The 23,960-nt window shown below is 37.6% G+C and overlaps 1 protein-coding gene across 4 annotated transcripts in view; it reads right to left on the bottom strand.

Annotated features, from left to right (window-relative positions):
* Nucleotides 1-23,960, bottom strand: part of NCOA2 (nuclear receptor coactivator 2) — a 188,379-nt gene that overhangs the window by 63,911 nt on the left and 100,508 nt on the right. For all 4 annotated transcript variants that reach the window (XM_039702781.1, XM_039702784.1, XM_039702782.1 and 1 more), the window contains 2 exons: nucleotides 10,694-10,795; nucleotides 9,644-9,816 (listed from right to left, as the gene is read on the bottom strand). In XM_039702781.1, the coding sequence (XP_039558715.1) occupies nucleotides 9,644-9,816; nucleotides 10,694-10,776 (256 nt within the window). In that variant the 5' untranslated portion in view covers nucleotides 10,777-10,795. The remainder of the gene's footprint in view (nucleotides 1-9,643; nucleotides 9,817-10,693; nucleotides 10,796-23,960) is intronic.

Here is a 23,960-nt window from a genome sequence, read left to right as displayed (position 1 = left end):
TATTTAGAAATTACAACCTTGATATCTTTTCCTTTTTATTTTATTTTTTTTTTAATTTCCAAATAGATTAAATGCTATATTTAAACACACTTCCTCTTCAGTGCTGAATATAGGCCCACGCCTAATTTGTTTCTGGAAGACATCTCCCTCAGAAGAATCATGGGAATTGCAGGTTGTTCCAAGTCTTTCTAGGAAACTGTGCCTCAGGAGAAAAAGTACTAGTATAAGGCTAGTGCTCTTCAGGATCACATGCCTTAAGATGACAAGAGACCATTCTAACTGCCTAGCCAGCTCTCCATAACACATCCCAAAATATTTCACCAACTCCTGGATCATGACAAGATCTTCCACTGAATATTCTGAAGAACATTCTTTGGGGTGTTTTGATGACTTCTTTGGGAGGGCTGACAGAATCTACCAATTCTTCCATTAAGTTGCTCCCGATTTCAGTTAACTTCCCATTAACAATCTGCCCCTTCTGTATGAGTCAGTCACAAATTCCAGCTGTTAGGCTGTATCCTGCCTTTGTGTGCTGGGGTCCTCTGTGGAAAGCACACTGTGGAGCTCCATTCTGGTTCATGCCAGTGAGCAAAGCACGGTGCAGGGACATACATTTCTGCTCTGAGATGATCTGGGCCTCAGTGAAGGGACGTACGACACGGCTGCTTCCTCCACAAAGGCACATGGATACTTATTCAGATAACACGGGCATATCTGAAGCACCTCCAGTTATGGAGTATCTACTTAATGGATTTCTGGTTTATGGAGTTATAAACTTTAGCAGAATTTAGATTTATGCACTTCTCTGTCTCCCCTTTTCCCTCTTCTGATCTTGTGCAAGTTAAAGAAGGGAAGGAGAGTATGTGTGTGTTTAAGTGTGCAGGGAATATATTAAGAGTACCCCCTGTCTTGCAAAATACAGAGATATGTCAACATCCCATCATGATGAAAGGAAACAGAAACTATGTATGTATTGACTCTCTAGTCCTTTGTCTGAGGGCATTCACTATGAGCTCAACAGTGCTCATGACAGAGCAAGCAACTGATCACTTGCCATGTCACCCTTCAATCTTCAGTTTGTGATTTTCCCCCAGTTGTCCACTGAGGGTCTTCATAAAAGAAACTGAAAGCTGAAGAAGTAATAGCTTATTGTTTTTCATATCCTTGGTGATTTCACATCCAAGGACCCCTATTTCCAACTAACTGTCCATACACAGAATTTTTTGCAGCAATAACAAAATGCATGACTTCGAACAAGATGCAATTATCTTGGTTCTAGTTTGATCACAGAGAAGCCCTTGATCAATGCTTCTGCAATGTGCTATGAATCCATAGGTTTTCAGGATTCAAACATGGTATGAAAGGCATTGCACCCTATTGTGAGTAAATATTATATTATTGCTTTTCAAGCTGCAGTCTTTAAAAAGAAAAGATAAAAGCTTTGTAACAAAAGCTAGATTTCTTAAATTAGATTATCTTTTTTAGACTGAAGTATCATCACTATCCACAGTGAATTAATTTGCTATTCCATAAATTAAGCTGCAGACAGACAGCCAAGGTAACATGAAGTCTCCTTCATTTACTTGCTTTATGTGCTGCTGAGATTAAGACACTGGATTCATAATCTAAAGCGCACAGCAAGATTTGGTGTTCTACAGTCAGCACCTTTTACATTACAAACCATCCAGCAAAAAGGGACTATCATTAGGACTCAAATCAGAAGGCTAAAACTGTTCTTTAAAACCTAAACTCAGCATTTATTTTTTAGCACCTACACTCAGCCTTTGTTTCTGACCACACCTCGAAAGACAGAACAGCTGGAGAGAAACACTAGACTCAAAAGCTTAGTCCCTATTGTGCAGGGATAGACGTCACTCTATATTTCTGCATTTTATTTTCCCCTCAAATAAAAATGCTGAATGAATTTATGGTATTTACAGTTCACAAGAGATTACATGTTAAACTGCAAAAAAAACCCCCTGAACAAACCTGTGAAGTTTTGAAGTTTAAAGGGCTCAGTGACAATTTAAATGCAGTCTGAGAACAATACACTTACCAAGGAGGCAGCCTCCAAAACCCAAAATTTCAAGAAGACATATCCCCATCTCTCTTATGCAAGACATTTTTACTACAATCCCAGTAGTACATAGACTATAATAAGATAATTACATATTAAAGGAACTAAACCAAAACTTAAATGAAGATACTCCTGTAAAGAACAAAGAGGGAACACTTAACAATATCCCCCAAAGAAGGTTAAATATACGAGAAGCAGTGCAGTCCTTTATAGCACTCACTAGCACTGGTGTTATATATCACAACCTCTTACACTGCAATCATCTTTGCAGCTGTATAAAGTAAACAGCCACACTTTGCTAGTTTTAACTATTTTTTTTCTCCTGGACATTTAGAATTGATGAAAGAAAACAAAGACCAAAGAAAAGCAAATATAAGTAGGATGCAAAACAAACAAGACAGTTTTCCTGTAGCATTCGTCAGTAACAACTATTGCCACCTGAAAAGCCCAGCACCTCAACAGCTGAGAGTAACATTCAGTTTCTCTTTAACTTTGACCCATAACTTGTAGTCAAAGCTTAGATTTTCAGTCTAAAACTTCAAGCAAATTATCTCTGGCATGGAAGTCACCCATCTCCAGCTGAGCTGAAGCCCATGGTCAAGAGGAATGTCTTGTTAGGTGACAGCTAGCACATGACACCCTGCAGTGCCCAACAACACCAGGACAGCTGTGGGCACTGGCCCTTAGCTCAGTCATGGCTGGCTGGTACACTCGGACCTGTGTGGGAGTGGGACCCCACCAAGGACCCAGGGTGAGACAGAACCTCTACAACAGGCGACCTCAAAAACACTGCTCAGGCTCACCACACAACTGCAGAAATGCTACTGTCACTGTGAGGGAGGAAATGGAAACTCATGATCAGGAGGAGGGCAGGGACGGTGAAACCAGGGCTTTTCAACAGCTGACTTATTTTCCACAGGTTAGTTTGCAGCCTGTGCACTTGATGATCATTTTTATCTGTCTTCTTGAAGCAAGAGAATCATAGAACCACAGACTACTCAGGTTGGAAGAGAGCTTTAAAGATCACTTAGTCCACCCCTCCTGCCATGGGCAGGGACATCTTTCACTAGACCAAGCTGCTCGAAGCCCCATCCCACCCAGATCCAAACACTTCCATGGATGGTGTATCCACAACTTCTCTGTGCAACCTGCTCCAGCGCCTCATTACCCTCACAAAGGAAGAAGTCCAATCAAATTCTATCCTCTTTCAAACCACTCAAAACCACTGCCTCTTGTTCTGGCACTACAGCCCTCATTAAGAGTCTTTCTGTCTTTCTTGTAAGTTTTCTTTCTTATATATTGAGAGGCTGCAATAAGGCTTCCCCAGAGCCTTCTCCACTCCATGGTGAACAATCCCCCTTTCTTAATTGTTTGATCCTGGTGTGGACACAGTTATATGTCATAAAGTATCTTCAGCTACTTATTCAGTAAGTAATACTAATTACATTATAGCACTGCCTCCACAGGAGAATATTAATATTATTAAAATGCCTTAACCTATGTGTAGATAAGGTCTAAGCTAAGTATTCTGCATGATACACAACTCCAGTAAAATAAGCAAACACCAGGAAGCTTCCCACTTGATGGGTCTGCTGGCCAATGACTACTTTTCACCAGATGCAGAAAAGAAACCGATGGTCTGCATTACCTAAAACCACTTCAAATTCATCAGTGAATCAGTAGATCTCTGGAGTCATGCAAGTAGTAAAGTCAAGATAAACTGCACATTTAGCCAGAAAGCCTTACAATGTACACAGGAAGATCAAAGACACTTTCAATGTATCACTCTCAGCTGTAGGCAGGGGAGACAACAAAGCAAATTCAGTAATAGTTTTTGTTTTGGCTTTTGGGGGTTTTTTTTGTAAATGCTCTGCATAAATTCTTTGACTTCAAGCACAAATTTCTGTGACTCTTAATTCAGTCTTAAAATCCTATCAGACTGAAAAGACAGTATATACACACAGTGACAACCATGTAGAATTCCTTCAAAAAGAAAAATATTCAAAAATTGCCATAACATTTGAATAACTCATCTCAAATATGATTAATATAAAAGTATAATTACAGTAAAATTGACAAAGTAAAATTGCAAACCAAAAACCAACAAACAAAACACAAGTCTGCATATGCTCTTTTGCCTTAATATCCTGATTTTACAAGATATTTATGCACATCATTTTGAACCTTTAAGTAGTTCCACTGACTTAACAGGGATTACTCATCTGCTTAAAGTTAGGGAGTTACTTAAATACCTTGTGAAATATGAATCTAAATTCAGATCTGATAAATTCAAAGTAGCAGCAGCCAAAGCAACACCTCATTACAGCATTAAGACCACGCTGCTTTCTTTTAGCAAGAGATTTTACTTGCATACTGGTGCTGGAGGCAACAATATACTATCTGCTGGAGTGCCCCTGTGATTGCATAGTACTGCTACAGGGAAGCAAAAACTGGTTTTGCTATCAAATGTGAAACCAGAAAAAGAAGATAAGTATGATTAACAAGCCTTCTTTTAAAGTTCATACAGGTTTCCATGCATGTCTCTCTTCATCAAGCATTTCTTCCTCTCCCAACACTATTTTGCTTTCATGTGGTGATTCATTCTGTCCAAGGTCTGTCTTTTAAGGCTATTCTGAAAACAAGGTCTGTTTCACATCTCAGGAGTGCATATTAACAGCTGGACTGGTAATTGCCACCCAATATCCCTTCCCTGAACCACTGAAAAGCTGATCTACAGAACATAAAACCTCTTCAGAAACTAGTGACACATGAAAACTGGACTCTGCAGGAAAATGGAAGCAGCATAAAATCATATTTGAGGATACTTTACCACAGTAGACTATATCCCACTGTATATGAATCTAAATAAGACAGGTGGATGCCATCTTAAAAAAATTGCTACAGAAGACAGAAAGGCTTGGAGAATAGAAGGGAAGAAATAAGAGATAGAGACCTGGAGTTCAATAAAAGGAACTCAGAGGACTTGTAAAAAAAAACCAACAACCCCATGTCTTCCACTTTTGTCAGGACACATTCCTCAGCACTCCAACCAAAGAGGTCAGAGGAGATTTACTGCAGAAACTGCTGAAGAAGCTTAAGGTGATCTTCAGTATCCTCTGTACCTACTGCATTGCTGATATTCAGACAGGAGCACAACTACATAATGAAGAAAAAAGCACAACTAGACAATAAAGAAAAGGAAGTTAAAAAGTCTGAAGCAGGAGTTGTTCAAACAGTGAAATTTGACAGTCTCTGCTTTAAAAGATGAGTAATTTACCTGCTGAGACTGGGGCCAGCATGACAGATAAAAGGAGCTGCAAACTAAGGGCAAGTGTTTAATTTTTATAACTTGTTTTATACCCAAAAGAAGAAGAAAGCAAACAAACAAAAAACCCAAAACCAAACCAAAACAAAAAAACCCCCATAAAACCTTGAAATAAAACCCAGCAAAACAGAGACAAAGCAATCAAAAAAAGTAATGACAAAAACCCCACTACCATAGTGAGGGGAGTCAGGCTGGTGACAAGAGTGAAGGAAAAGGACTACTATTGGAATAAAATCACATTGAATTGATGTGAAACAGTTCAACTGATTGTCAACTATGGAAGAAGAAAATTCAGATTACTTTTATTTACTAGCAGAATTCTGTTGTCTTCAGATATGAGAAAACATTTTAAGCAGTACTTATATGACATAAATTAGTATCTTAAGTGCTGAAGTTGCTTCTTAAAATAAGATATGATCCTAAAATCAATCAGATACTATTTTACTAAGCATATTTCTTAAGTACCATCAAATGCCTTTATAATTCCTTGGACATCTGGCATATAAAGGAATGTTTATTCCCAATGGTCTTTACACTTGTCTAACACAAGCTTTTTAAATTTAAGCACGTGCAAATCAGGACTTACTTGCTTGTACACATTATGAACACATCTGTAACATAAATGACCATTACCCTTTCCAAGAAACTTAACATGGACTGCAAACAACAGGAGAGCTTACACTTCAGACCATGTAGCCCAACTGTTCCAAATTACTTTTATGTTATAAATAAAAAACTGAATGAGTGTTTTCCAAAGTGCTTGAAACACGAGTCTCAAATCCCCAATAGAGATATCCACTTAAGATTTACATGACTACAACTTCTGTTTCATCTTCATGCTATAATCACAATTTTGCATCTCCTCTGGACATTCACAAAATCTCCGTCCAATCATTGTAAGATAATATGATAAAAATCCTCAGCAGAAAATTAAGCTTTTGTAAAATAGCTTGTCATCACTTTCCCAAGCACTAAAACCATTTCAAAACCCAGATTAAAACTTCATGCAATGGTTACGTCTTCCAAATATCTTGAATTCTTTTAATGAATTTAGCTTTACACATCCATTTATAACTTGTCTTCAAATTGTAATAAACAGAATCTCTAACGTACCACAACTTAGGAATCTTTGAAGTATATACTGTGAGAAATGATATAAAGATAACAGATAAAGTATTCTAAGTATATATTTGCATATAAAATAGATCAGGATAACATTATACTAAATTATATAGAATTATTAAATCAAAAGATATATTACTTTTTTCAGCTACCAGCCCAGCTAGCTTGACATGGGAAACAAATATCAATCTGCATTTCATCCTTCCCTGTTCTCATTCCTAGAACCTAGAATCTCATTCCTTGAACCTAGAGTTTCCTTGACAAAGCTCAGTAGAAGCTATAAAACTTGTTGCTTTCAGTGGCTTTTCAAGGTATTTATAACTGACTGTGTTTTTGTAAGTAATTACACCTTCATGTGTAATTAGAATTTTTAGTATTTATTTCAAAGAAACAACCTCTTTACTAAAACTTCCAAAAAATAAAACTAATTTAATCTAATCTGCTTTGGAAGAAATGCAGAGCAGACCCACTGTATGACCAATAAGCCCCAATAAGCCATCTTAATTTGTCCATGTCAGTATAGAATCACTGAAGAGTTTCAGGACGTTAATTTAGTTTTGTCCTACAAGTATTCTGCATAACACTAAAAACCAACAAAATAACTGTAATTAAATATTATTTTTAAACTGAGTCTCATGGCACTTTATGCAAGTATAGCATTATTTTAATGACTTTGGTTTTAGAAATAGATAATGCAAGTTTTTGACTGTTGTCAAGGTGTTCTAATAGGTCTTTACAGTGGAAGACCGATCAGAAAGATTTGGAACAACCTAAAAGTTACCAATTTAAATGATGAGCATATCTAAGTGCAGGATTCCCAATGTGAGGTGATAAACTACCTATAAAACATGAGACAGCAACAGTAACAGCCTCACTAGGTCTCCAACCTGTTTGCACTGTTTATGTCAGACTTCTTGTGGCACTCAACAGAAGTACAGGTAGACTGTACTGCTTGTGCAATTTGGATACTTAATATATGTGAGACATTTTTGTTAATGAAATGCCTGTTCCAAAGTAATATTGCGTTTCAGAGTATGCTGTCATTTGAATTCTTCTTACAAGGCAAAGCCTTTTAAATTTGCTATTACAACGAACAGAAGTAGCTTCTACGTAGGAATAGGTATCAAACCTTTATCAGCTCAAAGGAATAAGTTCAAATATTCTGATCTTTCTTCTGAGATGCTACTAATGACCACCTTGAAGTTCTCAGTGTTTTGCAGTGCTCCTTAGAGGCTTAAAGTCAGTCTGTACCAGCTGTGAGTTTTATGTGGATACCCAGTTACCAGAATATCTAATTGCCCTCAACTGAAGAACCTTGTGTAACAAATCAACATCAAAAAGAGCAATTTAGTGTCTTTATTGCTCAAGGGCTGCAAACTATTTCCACTTGTTGAAATAAACAGTACTCACAGCAGTTTAGTCTGTCTTTAGGACTGTATATTCAGTTGTCTTTGCAATAAGATTTTATGACCTTAAAAAACTAACTGCACGTTCAGCTTTAGCACAATTCTGGCCCTTGATGACTTCAACAGTTTACATCTAACCTGGTCTGGTGCGTGTGAATGTTTCATAACAACATGAAAGCTATTGTTGTGATTTTGGTCCTAAACAATAAAATCCTGGATTTGACAAAGTTACCATGAGTTAGAGCCAGATTTTCAGACTAGATTTTCTAGAACTCCTGACCGAATTACCAAAGTGGACTAGCAGATTTTCCTTTGTGCATCCACTTCCCAGGAAAACAATTTTTTTGTCCTTTTCTCAGGTAAAGATAAGGAGTATGTGTTGCTTGGTGACAGCAAAAAGAAAACCTAAAACCCAAATTTAAAAATCAATCTGAGAAAAGGATGAAGAAAATAAGGGAAAAAGAAGATCTCAAAAGTCAGCAAGGTGTAAAACAATGATGGACACTGTGTAAGGTTAATAAGTATTAACTTATTATATGGGGCATGGCAACATCACTAGAATAGCCACTTAAAAATCATAGCAACCTGACAGCAAAAAGAGGAGAAGAAGCTGAGAAATAGAACACTCCCTAAGATTAATCAGTTACAACTTTGGAGGCAACTGACACAATCTGACTCCTTCCACTTTCCATTTAGCTTTGAATAGACTGATGTCTAAAACTAAGTTTATAAGTAGATCTAACTGTAGATCTACTTATATACTTATATATTTAGATAAATACATGTCTAAATTACGAAACATGCAGTCTCCACTTTTTTAAATTTACACACACAGTATGGAAAAGGAAAAATTATTTTCCCACAGAAAAAGGAAAAAGTGTAAGATGTTTAAATTGTTTGAAAATCACAAAGGAATCACTCTAAACACAGTTTACAAAGAGATATAAATCTTCTACATTAAAAGAAAAATTACAGGCACCCACTGTAAGAATTTGAATCTGCCCCAAACACCTGCAGTGTGCCTTCCTAGACAGACCCGTGCCACAAAACCCACTTCCAAAAAATTTAAGGTTTTCTAAAAGATTTGGGTTTTCTCTTCGAATAGGAAATATATCAAAAGAAAAGAAATACAAAACTAATCTTCTAGACAAAGAACAGGAAGAAAACTGTCACGTTCTGTGGTTTACATTTATAACAGGACCCTATCTAGAGATTAGAATAGTTTCAAATCTATTGTAGTTGAGGATATGATGTCATCATTTAAAGGACGCAGATAATTTAGTCCACAATATCTATTCATACCAACAAAAGAAAGCAAAACGAGCAGGACACTTGCATACCCCACTCTCCTGGACATTTCTCTTTTGCATGGATTCTTACTCATCCATGCAAGAGTATGTGGTTTCTTTCCCAAAGCCATCTGCTAGCTTAACTTTTGTGAAAGCACAAGTTTGAAATTGAAACAAGTGGTTTCAATTCCATTGGATACACACATCAGACTGATCAATTTTTCCTCTCTCTAAACAATTTTCAGTGAAGCTTATTTTAAAAATACTTAACACACTCTATTCACAAGACTTAACAGCATTATTCAGTACTGATTAATGAAAAACATGGGAACTTGCTAAAAAAGCTGAAGAGACTGTCAGGTTAGCCAAAAATAAAATAACAATCACGACAAAATATTCAAAGTCAATTAATTAGTCTTCTTACCTTGTTCTTTTATCTGACGAATTTGCTTCACAGTTTCTTTCAAGATTGCACATTTGTCAGGTTTAAAGTTAAAGTTGTCAATATCATTAAAATTTGCAAAAATCAGCTCTGCAAGTTCTTCAATGTATTTATTCTCTTGCTCACGATTGCGTTTCTCAGTGCTTCTTTTAGGGCTGAAATAGGAGTTTATAAAAATTCTGTCTTTAATGTCAGTTTACTTGCCTTCTGGCCAGCTCAGAGATGATTTTAAAAGGTTTGACAGCAGTTTAACAAAAACACCTTTTTTCACTACCAAAATGTAACTTACAAGTTTCTCACACAGAAAGGTTTCCTCTGGAACAAGGAAAGGAACATTAGAAAATATGTTACTTATTTTTTTTCCAGCAGTCATGTTTTTGTTTCAAAAGAGGATTGGGATTAGAAATTGAAAACACAAGATTATTTGGGGGGAGGAGGGGGGTCAGGATTTGAATATTTACAAGTATCCCTCCCACACAGCATTGAGAATTCAAAGAGTATTATACAGTGATTGTGTATGAGAAAATAAAACAGCTTAAATAGTTACACTGAGCAATCCATACTCCCTGACTCCTTGTGAATTTATGGCAGTCTTAAGAAAAGATGAATGAGTGGTTATGCTTTAAAATGCATTTGTGTTGGTAGCTGTAAAGCTGGAAAATATTTTTCAAGACCTAGATAATAATGTATAACAGAGGTGGTAAAAAAATCTCAGACTGACAAAATGAGTGACTGAAGACTTCTTGCAGTGAGTGCCAAAAAACATTTTTACATCTCTCCTAAATTGTCACCAAAATTCTGCATTTTGGCACAAAGCTGGATTAAAAAATAAACAAACAAACAACAATAAAAGAGAATAGTTCTCATCCCCGCCCCAAACCCTCAACAACACAGAATTACTGCAATAAAGTAGTTTGGCACTGACTTCTCTTTGCAAGAATGTTGTTTGTCATCTTCTAACTGAAAAACAGAAGCACATGTAACATTTTTTTAACTCATTCTCTCAATATTTCCAGAAGTAAATGGACTAACCTGGGTCCAACCTGATCAGGATCCTTGCGCTTTCTTGACTCTGCTCTGGATGGGTCAGAGGTATTTTCTCCCATCCCACTCATCTTGAACACATATCAGCAACTAAAAGGAAGAAAGCACAAGAAACAAGGGTTATGGTGGAAAAGTCTTGAGTTCTCAGTTCATATTTACAAGCTTCTCATTCCATGCTCAACTAAGATTTTATTTGGCAAATCTATAATTTGAAATAGAGCTTGTTTGAAAGACACTAATAAAAACACTGTGTTTATGACCCAACAAAATGTAACAAAAACTTACTGAGAAGAAAATTTGTGGTGGGCAAGTAAAGTATTATCATCTCTGATTGTTACCAGTTACGTAAGAACTGATAAGTATATTTTGTGCCTGAGTTGCTGAATTTTCATGGCAAATTTGCAAGGTTGAATGATGAAAGACAAAGGAAAAGCCATAGTGCCATACAACAAGAAAAACAAAACAGAACAGAAATACATGAAATAAAACATGTGTCCCAGCTACGTGAAAAGGTAGCACATGCAGCTTTAGTTAAAATGAGAAGATAATGCCTGCAAAAGTACACGTACAGAACTGTAGAAACAGAACATCTGTCAGCACTAGAAATTGCTGAGGAACTGATAAATATTTTGTACATATAATCTACCTCACAAGGAGAATAACTGGTCAAGCTAATGTAGAAAAATAACAAAAGCTTACAATTTGTGCAACAAACAGCCTGTGGAAATCCTGCCCTGCTCCCAACTGTTGGGTTCCCTAGGCCCTGTAGAAGCACATGAAACTTGCCTGTCTCAGATTACATATTTCTCAACAAGTACCAATATTCTGGAGGCAGAAGTCACCAAAGGACATAGGGAGACGATGTAAATGATCAAAAATTCATGGAAGATGAGGCAGTCCCAGCTCAGCACCTGCCTAGTTGCTGCCAGTTTTGAGAGGATGATGGCAGAGAGGTGTTGCTAGACATTTCAGAGAGCTTCTGTAGTGTTTGGGATTAGCAGAAAAATAAGCATGAGGGGCATAAAGGAGGTGAGTGTATCCAAGAGGTGATTCATACCATACTAAAATAAGAGCTGAAGCCTGTAATTGTATGACCACTTCATTTTGGCATAAAGTGGAAATCAGGTATCAAAACAAGGGAGTTTACCATCTCCTTCAAGCCCTTCATTTCTGTCCCACCAGTTCCTTTCCCTCTGCTGGCATGGTCAGCATTAATAAGGGAATAACCCCCTAATAAGATGGGGATTAAAGACACAAGTCCCCTTCCCCTTTTCTTTCTGACATTTTCTAAAATCTAGCTGCCAGCCTATGCGTTGGTAATAAGATGTCCACATTAGAAATCTTGGTTTTCCCAATGAGTCAACTGAGTGAAGATATTGCAGATATCGGCAGAAACAGCCCAAAGACTAAGGTCTGAGCAACTGATGCTGAAAAAGGCTAGTCACTGAAACCTGAGCAAGCAAACAATGAATTGGCGTCATCTCAGATTCAGAACTGACCACCACCTTACATTTCCCTAAACTAAAAGAAAATAAAAATTTATTTTTACTGAAAGTATTTTTTTCACACAATATTCTGAGTTGGAACGGACCCACACATCCGATGATGATCACTGAGTCCAACTCTTAAGTGAATGGCCCATTCTGGGACCAAGCACACAACCTTGGTGTTACTAACTCCATGCTCTGACCAACTGAGCTGATCTCAGTATTTTGTTAACCAGTTTGAGAAGAGAGTGGAGTAATTTCCCTTCTAGATACTGTTCATGAGAAAGACTGTATCACGCCTATAACATACAGCTTCCATCTGGTCTTTGACATGAATGGTACCAGACTGTATTTGAAAGATACCTGGATTATCTTTTTCTCTACTGAGTCTATACATGCACACGCATATCTACATACACGCTCGTATTATTTTGAGAAGATCCCACTGTAAGCAGAGCGAGAAGGTTCTGTGGCAGACCAGACACAACTCTCCAAGGCAAGCTGCACCATCACAAGCCCCACGATTCTGTCCTGTCTGCAGAAGCCCCAGTGGCCTCACCAGGGCACTGGCAGAGCCACACCAACGCCAGCGCGAGACATCGACTGCAGTCTCCACAGGTCTGACACCCTGACCCTGACACCAGCTGCTCCCCTACAGCTGTCTGTCCTCACTGACTTCTAGCCCCAGCAGACATACACGTCTGAATTTATCCAAGCACAGGAGTAGCAATATACATTCAGAGATGAGGAGCTAAGCACTTCCTTGAAACTCTGCAATTTCACAAGTATCACAAATAAAGAGTAAGATGCTATTATTAAGGAAACTGTCAATATTTAAACAGAAGCTTTGTCAGTGAAGAGCTGGAACTGTTCTTGCAGCTCTGTTTCTATGACTAAATTTTTCACTGACCAAGGTGAGAAAAAATCATCAGCATGATGAAAGCTGTACATTCCCAAGATCTCATCTCTGATCCAGACTCAGATAGTAAGTTGTTCTTCTAAAGTTCAGAAGAACAGTTAGGCTGGGGAATCCCTTCATTTCTTATGCTTCCCAAATAATACCTGAGAAATGTAAATCAGCTGTTTTTCTTGAGAAAAGCAAGTGTAACAATTCACGAATATTGTCAAACGCTCAACTGTCATCTTCTCACTCCCCTTCCCTCCCAAGCAGTAAGAAGGTAAGCATTTATGGTGGACACCATCCTCCAAAACCCCCTCCTCCTCAAGAAAACATACAGAAACTGTTACTGACAGCTTTCCTACCTACTCTGTCAGACCTACTTCAAAGGGAAGTTTTATTTTTGTGGGAACCAAAGTTTCACCAGTAACTCCACCAATGAATAAATCAATTCTTGTTGCATTCACACTAATGCTATTCTGTAGGAATTCCACTAGATCCACTACCAGCCTTTGGAGGACATACTAAAACTCATCTCCCACTACAAACTTTAAACTTTATTCTTCAGTATTAAGGGGAACAAAAGCGGTACCACGATTACAAAACTAACACTTTCTTCTCTCCTTTTTAAACAAAGCAAATAGTACTAAACAAATAATATATGTATTTATTTTGTTTGCACTTACAGGCTATTACATCTTCTTTCTCAGCAGCATTATCAGTTTATTCTTAGAATGAGTTACCCATGTCTTTCTCACTCATCATAATTTATTTCTGGAAATCTACCACCTACTACCATGTTTGCTTTCTGTTCTCCTTTATGTCTTAATTAAAAATCCTGTCCTATACCTCAAAGATTTTTATAGGCCATTTTCTTGTCTTGTAGATGACTGTGCTCCAGAGCAGAATTTAAAATCCAGAGATAGGTGTCTTGGAAAGTGGAGAGCCTAGACAGATGATACTGAAGCAATCTAAAAAATCTCAAAGGCTAAAATGAAAGTCAATCATCCATATCTAGCGCCCAGTACTAAAATCGAAAGGATGTGCCCCAAACCCTTGTCTCCCTAGATATTTAGGGTCTGACTCAGATAGCTAAAAGGTCAGGGATTCTTCTGGAATTCAGAAGCTAAAGTCTATTCCCTAGTTTGCAGAAATGAGGAAGAATCAACTTTTAGAAGGTGTAGATAGACTCTTCTGTAACATTATCTTAGCAAATAAAACAGCCAGAACCTGGGTGATGGAGACAGAATCTCCTCTTCAGGGAGAGCTCCCATGCCTGCATTTCCCAGCATGCAGGGCAGCCTCCTGGGTGCTAGGCCACCTGCCTGCCAAAGCTGGGTGCTTATGAAGTGAAGAGGGCAAGGCTGATTAACTCTTGCAGTGCACAGTCTTTAGGGGTGTGGTATGTACCACTAAACTCAGGAGTAAGTAGTTCAAGCACAGTCCGGAGACACAGGGATTGAGGTTATTTAACTCCCTCAGGCTGAGGAGGGTAGCAAAGCTCCATCTCCCATTTCCCAGCAATGACTCTAACAAGTCAAAGAGGCAAGCTCTCTTCAAGTTTCCTCATGTCTTTTGAAAAGAAAGCAGCTGTTTCACAGATTTTTCCATGAGCAAATTCAAAATCATGACCACTAAATGAAGAATTTGAAAAGTTTTGGGTACCTCTACAAACTTCATGTGGCACAAGCAAGAAACTAAAACCACATTTTTCTGAAGAAAGTCCTTCTGGGTACATATAGCACCAAGAAGCAGGGTCCTGGGAAATTTCCAAGCAAGAAGCAGAAAATGTCATAAATTTTTATTAAATTGATAGATGAATTTTAGACACAGAAATAAACATCTGTGGGTTGAAGCAGCTAAATTGCATATTTTACTTTTTGGTTTATGCCTTAACTTCCTCAATACATATTAGTTTATATGTATCAAAATGTCTTGGTTATTACCAACAGTTTTATACTACACAAACATTCATAACATTATATCATTCGATATTTTAACAGGAAAATGTAAGAATTTTTAATGCACTTTTAGATATTCCTAGGTTCCTGAACTACTCATAGAACTTCTCAGCTTAGAAAACAGAAGTCCCACATTTGAAGTCTAATTTTTTCTAGGAAACATGACAATTCAAAACTAAAGACACTATGAGTAGAATGACAAGTCAGAGACTCAAAGTTTTACTCCAGTAAACTTCCCCTTAAGGGAACTACATTAGATTAGAAAGCAGCATTTATCCTGCTCCACTGATCTTTTTATACATCTCTACAGGAATTTTCAGGAAGAAGAAAGATAGAGAAATTAAACCATTCCATCAATTCAATGCTTTAGAAGTAGCGGAAATGTAATATCAGCTCTATCACATAAAAATACAAAAACCAAGAAAATGTTGGTATGGGTTATTTAGCAAGGTATAGAAAAATTATTAATGAAATTAGGAATTAGTAAAAACAAAACCAGCAGCAATCACTGCTTTGAGGAGAGAGATAAAAACATGCTTTATAATGAGAAAGACAGCATCATGATATGTTGGATACTGAACTAAGTTAGTTTTATTTCAAAAGAAATTGTCTTACAAAGTTAAATTTGAATGCATGTCTTGCAGAATTAATTGTCATGCAAGACCAGGCACTCCCTTTTTCATTGTGTAAGTTGTTTGAGAGCTGTATTGCACTCCAAAATACAAACATAATATCCCACTGTGGAATTGGTATTTTGCCTTCAGTGGTGGTACCAGATTCTTCTACTTTACATTATGTTTTTTTTCCATGTGTCCTACCCCAACAAAACACCAAAACCAGAACAGTAAGAGCTGAACTTCTAATGCTGACTAAGATGCTACTCAAGCTTTAATTCCACTGGGCATAAATGAGCAATAAAGCCATGGAAATATAAACACACTCACTGTAGCATTTTCCTACAAGGAAGGAGATAATTAGAGAATCAGAATATTATTATTAAAAATATCCAAAGAACTAATTTTACTCTCCTACTGATGACCCGTACCAACAGGACGTATCAGGTAACTTAATACTTTTTTCCTATTTATATTTAAGACCAGAAGTGCATTTTCCCTCTCTTTCCATTTCATTACCAGAGGTCAAAGCATGTAAAATACTTGAAAAAAAACTCCACTGGCTAATTATTCCAATTGTTAAATGTATATCACAAACATTGAAAAATTAAATTTAAAAACTTTAGATGGTACATGTTAGGAACTACATTCACAGACACCTAACCAGTTTCTATTGGATATGGGAGACTGAAGCAACAGAGCCTGAAATATGCTTAAATTCTTTTTTTCTTGTATTTTTTCTTTTTTTGTTGTTTGTTTGTTTTGTTTTTGTTGTTATCAGTAATAAAACAATAGTCTCTGCTCTTGTCGTGACGGCACATCCTCCTTTACATCCTCCACCAGCAACTGCTAAAGTTGGAGTACACAGAGAGGCTTAACCTAATTATAAAGCAATAGTAAACATCCATCTTTCAAATGGGAAAGAAAAGCAGAGGCACCGTGAAGTGGGAGACAGGAAAATATCTAGCACAAATCACTTGTGTGAATTTTTACATCTCCTCAACTCCTCAAATGTCATGAAGGAAGATGGCATGCAGAGCAAGCCTTCCAACACTGATCCTCAGCACTACTGCATTCAGTTAATCATCCAGAGTCAATGCAGAAGAAGATAATGTGCATTTTATCTCTTATCAGAGCAGGCCATCTTCCAAACAAGGCCTGTTAAACTGTCAGATTTATTATAAGCCTAACAAATGCAGTTAAAGAATAAATGAGGATTACACCTTCAAAGCTGCTATTTCAATGTGAAAAGTAGCAAACAAAAGGTAAAGTACCATATAGTGGACAATCAGGTAGCAGTGCTGTACTACCACCCCTCCAGCCCACCAACAGATGAAACAAGTGAACACACAACTGATACATATCGAAGATATTTACTAAAACCAGTGTTTTATCGAGTAACAAACAGAAAAATACTGTTTAGTGACCAAAACTATACAAGTCAGTGAAAAGTTTGGCCAAACATTTTCTCTAACAGCTAATTTGAAAAAGCAGCTTATAATTCTGTGGTTGTTTACTCAAATATACAGCCATTAAAGTTCGTCCTTTTTTCCTGTGAAGTTGCCATGACTAGAAAGCTTTCTATCTCAGTTTCAAAATTAGAAATGCACTCTGTGTAACATTAATTCTGGTAGAAGCCAGAGGAAAGTTGGAAGTCACATGCAAATTCTGATTCTTCGGATTTTTTCCTGCTTATGAACTCTTTTTTCACTGGCTTCATTTCAGAACTGGAAAACATTTAATATTGATACATACTGCAATCTGCAACCCATTCAGCGAAGGCAAACCTTGCTATCCACTTTCCCAGGCCTCCAAAGGAAACTGCTGTCAGAGGCAGGATAAGATACTAGATCAGAGAGGGGGGGCCCACTGGAGCCTAAAGCCAACCTTTCCTTGGCCAGCCACAGCAGCTCAGGAGGAGGTTTTCACTCCCAGCACATTCCAGCTGTCGGAGCAGAGCGGCAGGCAGCGAGCGCAGCCTGCCCGCCCCACGTGCCGCACCGCACTCGAGGAGCTCGGCACAGGTGCTCCCACAAATCCACGTAGATGTGAATAAGGGTTTGAAAATTAATAAAAAAAGCAAGAGGTGAAAATCGAGGGAAATACAAGGAACAAGGGAAAAAAGACAGCACTGTCTGGTAAAATAAGATTTAAGCAAGAGATCCACTAAGAAGAAGTGTGACAGAAAAGAACGTTAAGAAATGTCAAAAATATATTAAACCATACTCCTGAATCCCTGGTATAAGTAAGCCATGTGCTCTACAACCAACTTACATACTCCTGTCCTTCACCACTAAACACATGGAACCCCAAACAAAACAATGCCAATCTGCCAAAATAAACAAGATGTCCAATACCTTGGTTGGTGATGGTAACTTCAGATTAAAAATATAAAGTAATTTTTTTAAAGGTATGCTTCTTTCTCAAAACGGCACTACCACATTTACTATAGGTGAAAGAGTCTGAAACCTTTGTCACCCTACAACAGTCACAAAGTATAAAGCTAAAAGGGAAAACAGAGTTTCTACAAGGAAAGTGATAGCAGCAAGCTGAAAGACTCTAGTCACCTTTAAAGGATTTGTACTAAAATCTGACATGCACCTGTAGCCTCTTCTATCTTTTCTATTCTTTCTATTTTAAAGGCAGTCTATTACAGGCAACATTAAAACAAGATTTATGGCAATATTTAGCAAACTCTATTCTTCAACTCCACAAACTAGAACTAAGAGAAGAAACATAATTTACTTGGAAATGCCACTGAGTCCATGTATAAAAACCGAAAACTGGCTCCAACACCTACTAGTCACATTTTTAAGCTGAAGGCTCCTTCCTCAATCTTTTCCCTCACTCCTGTGTAATGGCTTTAGAGTGGTGTATTAGACAGCAAGAAGACGACATATTCCATTTGCAGCCTGAAAGCCAATAATGCTCATGAATTTTTTACCTGACAGACACTTCAAGATGCCACTGGGAAGATCGTCTAATAAACACATTAGGCTGCAAATGGGTGGCAGCAGCTCTTTAACACATGCTGTAACAATCAAATAAATGGCTAACATTAATGTTCAGTGTTACAGACTGGGATTTAATACGACTTTCTGTAAAATCCACCTACATCTTGATGGAGAAAGAGGTTTTTCTCAGCTACTCAAACCCACAGGTTTAAGAAACCCTCAGTTCTGCTTGAGACTTTGCCAAAACCCCTCCAGACTGACCCCAGCTCTGTAGGCTGGCTCCTACCTTCTGTATTCCCATAGGCTAAGGCTCTTAACAGAGCCACTCACTCAGCTGCTTATGGATTAGGCTACGTCAGCACCTCTAATATGCCCAGGAATAGCAAAACCAGGCTCTAATAAAACAACAGTGAAAAAATATCAGAAGAAGGAAATACCTTTTTCTTTTTTTCCTTAATATACAACAGGTTTGCTTGATTTCTACTTTTAAAGAGTAAAAGATCTGTTTGCGTCAAAACATCATCAAAGAGGAGACAGGTGTTACTACTGAAAAAAACCTTCAAGACTCTGCATTGTAATTTCAGGTCTGAGATTCTATTTCTCCAGTTATAAAGAATTCTTTGTGATTCTTAATACTCAAGGACAAAAAAATGCAGGTTAATATCACTAGAACTTCCTTTTAAACATCAAATTAAACAACAAAATACAAGGCCAGAATATATTCATACATACATACACATATATATCAGTCACTCTTACAACCTTTTGTTTGTATTAGGTAGGAAGCTAAGTTACAAAACCAAACCAAAACAAAAGTTATTCTAAATCAATTTAGCCTTGTATGATGCACTTAATAAGTATTAAACTTTGCTTGCAAAATACAAAGCCTGCAAGCATTTTCACTGGAAAAGCAGTCCAAATTCCCACATAAGTTGTTTATTTAATTTAGATTTTTCTCTTGTAGTTCACAATTATTAACAATTCATGAGACTGATTTTGAAGCCTACTATTTCATATCTACTGTGATTTAAAATAAAACTTTGTGAATAGGATAGCTGATACATTAAGCAAATCTAACAGCACAGAAAAGGATAATATTATGGGAACCTTTGTATTTAAACAGCTTTCATTTCCAGTTGATGATACTTCTGGAACAGTGAGTTAAGCATATTTTGACTGCTACTGAATCTTCTCTGCCAATCTCACTTTCCAAACTGTTATTTGTCCACTTAAATTCTCACACCAACTTCCTCCCCAGAAACCACCAAAGAGCAAGGAGAAAATTGGACTGAAGAGAGGGGGAAAATGGAGCAACTCTCACAAGCATAAGACATCGAGGAAAAACTCAAATCCATGAACATTTTCTAATCTCATAACTGACACAAATGTACACATTACTTACAACACCATAAAGCTTATACAGTTTGGTGTGATTTTCAAGATGCCTATCTCAGCAATGAGAAAAATATGACCAATCACATAAACAAAGACATTTACACATCGCTGTGATGTGGGCTTTCCTAAATTAGGATGTCACTGCAGTTAACTGCCTGTCAAGCACCAGTCTGTTTGCAGTAGATAAAACATATTGCATTGATGAAAAGCTCAGGAAACAAGGTTCTGTATAGGTAAAAAGTAAAAAGCAGAGGGCAAGCCAAACAGAAACACAGTGTGTTTCCACACAAGGTGCATACAGTAAGTAACACATAGTTTATAGGACCTACACACACAGATATGAAACCTATCATACTTGAATTTGAGTTCCTTCATTTATCAATGTATCCTTCATTTATCAATCTGCGTTTCAATGACTTCACACAGCTAGAGGGGTGCTGGTCCTCCTGGTCACTCAGACCAGCTTAGCATGTTTGCAAACCCAGGTGCAATGTGATGTGCAACGCAGGCTTCAGCACAAGATGCTTATGTTGCATGCCACCTTTCATATCTCTAACCTCACTCAGACCAGCTTAGCATGTTTGCAAACCCAGGTGCAACCCAGGCTTCAGCACAAGATGCTTATGTTACATGCCACCTTTCATATCTCTAACCCGGGCATCAAAATAGTGTTCCTTCAGCCCCAGAGTTACTGCAAGCACATAAACTTACTGAAACTTTTGTTGCACTTCAGTAACTACAACTCTACGTGTCTTCTCTGGCACCTCATCAAAAACTGAACTCTTGTTTTCAATTTTCACATACCTACAGCACCAAGAGGGTTTATCATTCTTTGCTACTTAACCACCCATTACTAGGAAGCATGTTGAAATTTCAGGCCACCATTTAGAATGCAAAGTACTGAATGAAAACCCTGAGCTGCAGAAAGTGTACCTAAACATTATCTATAATATTTTTACACATTTTGATATTGTTATCATGGTGAAAGAATAATCCACTGCACTCACATGCACAAGATACATACTCCACACTTCCTTCTATAATACTGGATGCTTTTATTAGCATACATTTCATTTAACAGTGTATAATAATAAATTTTCAAATTAAGAATCAAGAATTCAAGCTGCTTTCTTCCTGAAGGTTGCAAGTTAACAACAGTCTGAAGTCAAACATACTTATATTCAAGTTAAACAAATGGTAGTACCCAGCTCCACAAATGGCCACAGTAACTTTAACAGCTGTCTGTGAGGTAAACTGGACTTCACTTTGATGTCCTCTGCGCCCCCAAAAGTTCAGAATGCTGCACCACTTCTTTAAATTGTATGCCAAATTATCCTGTTCAGTACAGTGCCCAGTTTACCCATCCTCTCAGCCTCTGAAATGCATTTAGAGTGCCTGTCCTGGAAAACTCAGAGTTCTCCTCAGCCTATGATGGCTTGCTGGACCCTGGTCCCAGAGGGTGCCTGCCTAGTGGCAAGGATGTGGTTCCGGATGTTACGGGAGAGACCAGATGGAGAGCCTGGCCTCTATTCCCACCCCGTATCTGTATGAACAGGTAGATTTCCCAGCAGGTGCTTCCTGCTGATACTGGTACTCATGCCAGTGTCATCCATTTACACTGGAGCAGCAGCGTAAGAATTGGGAAGTAGAAAAAGCTTTTTTCTTAATAGAGTTGGAGAAGCAACCAATTTAATATGTGCTTTTTGAGAGAATACAGCTATATGCATGAAAGATTGTATTTGCATCACCTCCCAACATGCAGAATTACAGTTTTGTACTTAAATATATGCTAGATGGAATCACATTTTTGGCAAAGCTATTGTGAATGCTAACTACACACATTGTTACTAAGCTCAAAAATTAAAGCCACCAAATTATATCAGTCACATATGAGTGTCTTGCTAACACTTACAAAGTATGATTAACTTGATGTTTTTAATACAACCATGAGTTCAAAAACTGGTCTGTGAACATGAACAACAATTACTAATAACTTCAAATTTCATGTCTGTCTTTGTTTTATTTGCTTGAGCAAAAAACTGCAACCAGCAGTAACCAAAGAAGATGAAAGTTTAATTGTCATTTTAAAGCACTTAAAAGTATTAAACTCATAAAAAATGTTGTTGCTTTACTTAGTCAAATGCCAAAAAATAAAATCTGAGGAACATCAGTCATGTGTGTCTATATGTATATAGACACACACACATATATATGAATCCAAGCTGTGACCAAATAAAATATTCATAGAAATGGCTATATGAGTCAACCAAAGGAAACTTTTAGTTTGTGACTAGTTTGTCATGGAAGCTAACTGCAGGTATCTTGGAAGAAGGTACAAGGCAGCTGTAGATGATCCTTCCCCCTGTATCTGCTCTCTGTCTCTGACAAAGCTTAGCTGCAGTGTAGCTGTGCCTCCTCCTCCTTCTGAACCCATCTTCAGTGATGCCTAATTCCATCTTAAATCCATATATACCTTTGGCCTCCACAATGCTTACAGGCAACACCCTACAAGCTTTACAACAGCTCTCTATAAGCCCCTCAAAGCAGGAATGGCACTGTAAAAAAAATGGAACAGTTCTATGGTGATGTTATGACTCAACTGAAATAAATCAGAATTTTATCACTGACTTCACTGAAGCTTCGATTCTCCTCCTAGTCTACTATAAGAAGATATCAAAGTGTAATTTCTCTCTTTTGTAGGTCATAAATCACTCCATGGGCCTGAAAAGGCTATGCTTGTATCCTGTGGCCCAAAGAAAACAAGGTTACTATTAAAGCTGAATGCTAATTATGAAACATTTTATTCTCTTTGTAAAAATAAAGTGGAATTCATTTTTGTTAATAATGAAACAGTTTCTGGTAAAGAATCGCAATTGCTAAGAAAGAATCAATGTCTAATCCAAGCATTTTTAATTTTGGATTGTAATGGAATATAATCACTAAAGAGAGGAACACCCACTACATTCATAGAAGGAGCTGACCAGAAGTCTGCAATACACAGCCTCAAAGCAAAAAATAACACACATTTATAACTACTTGGACTGAATACCTGGCAAAACTTCAGGAAAAGGACCAAAAATAATTTTATTCCAAGCAGTTCTAACAGAAGTTTCTTCATGAGAATCTGGTGTTGCTCAATCACAACAGCCTATGCTATCAGGAATGGAAAATCACAGCAGTACAGCATCCTGATGAAGTTTGTTTAGGGACAGCGTGCACAGGAGAAAATTAAATGGAAGCAGCAAAGAGGATATTCAGGTACAAAACACACTGCAAATTCAATGCATTTATCATAAACTTTTGGGTTGAGTCTTCATTCACAATTTTTGTCCAATTCCTGGACTGATCCCTATGCTCTGTATCCTCATCACCCAGCCAGCCCTCCCCAGGCCCCACTGGGCACCTTCAGCTATCAGGGCAACCACGCAGGGATCAACCAAGCAGGTGTAAGGCCTTCACACCTTACACCTCACCTCCAGAGACCAAAGATTTACTTGCTAATCATAATTTTTAGTCCAATTCAGGCATCCTTCTAGGCCTGCCAACGTAAGCAGCAAGAGAAGCTAAGGAGGAATGCAGGCAGTAAAATGACTCCATCAGGATTTCCTCACAAGTACAGCGATTATCAACTTACAAACACCCTTCTCATTTACTCAGCTCCAACAGCTTGGCTTGTAGATCCAGTCCTCAGTCCTTAACTCAGCTTTCTGATTACAATTATGGGACTATTATGTATTAATGTTCTAACAAACTTATTCTTAATAAAGTAGATTCTGAGAATCAAGCTTATATTTAATAAAGCAGATTCTGAGAATCAAGGTTGTTTTCACACGTTCCCTCATTCTTTTCTATGACCAGCCTAAATAAATAAATAAAATGCCATTATAAAATCTAAGCAGACAGTTGACTTCCCAATGACACTTATTATTAAAAATTGTTCTAAGAA

Source organism: Passer montanus, unplaced genomic scaffold, assembly GCF_014805655.1.
Source record: "Passer montanus isolate IOZ18808 unplaced genomic scaffold, ASM1480565v1 scaffold16, whole genome shotgun sequence".
Classification (NCBI taxonomy): Eukaryota; Metazoa; Chordata; class Aves; order Passeriformes; family Passeridae; genus Passer; species Passer montanus.
This window is presented reverse-complemented; position numbering and strand designations above follow the sequence as displayed.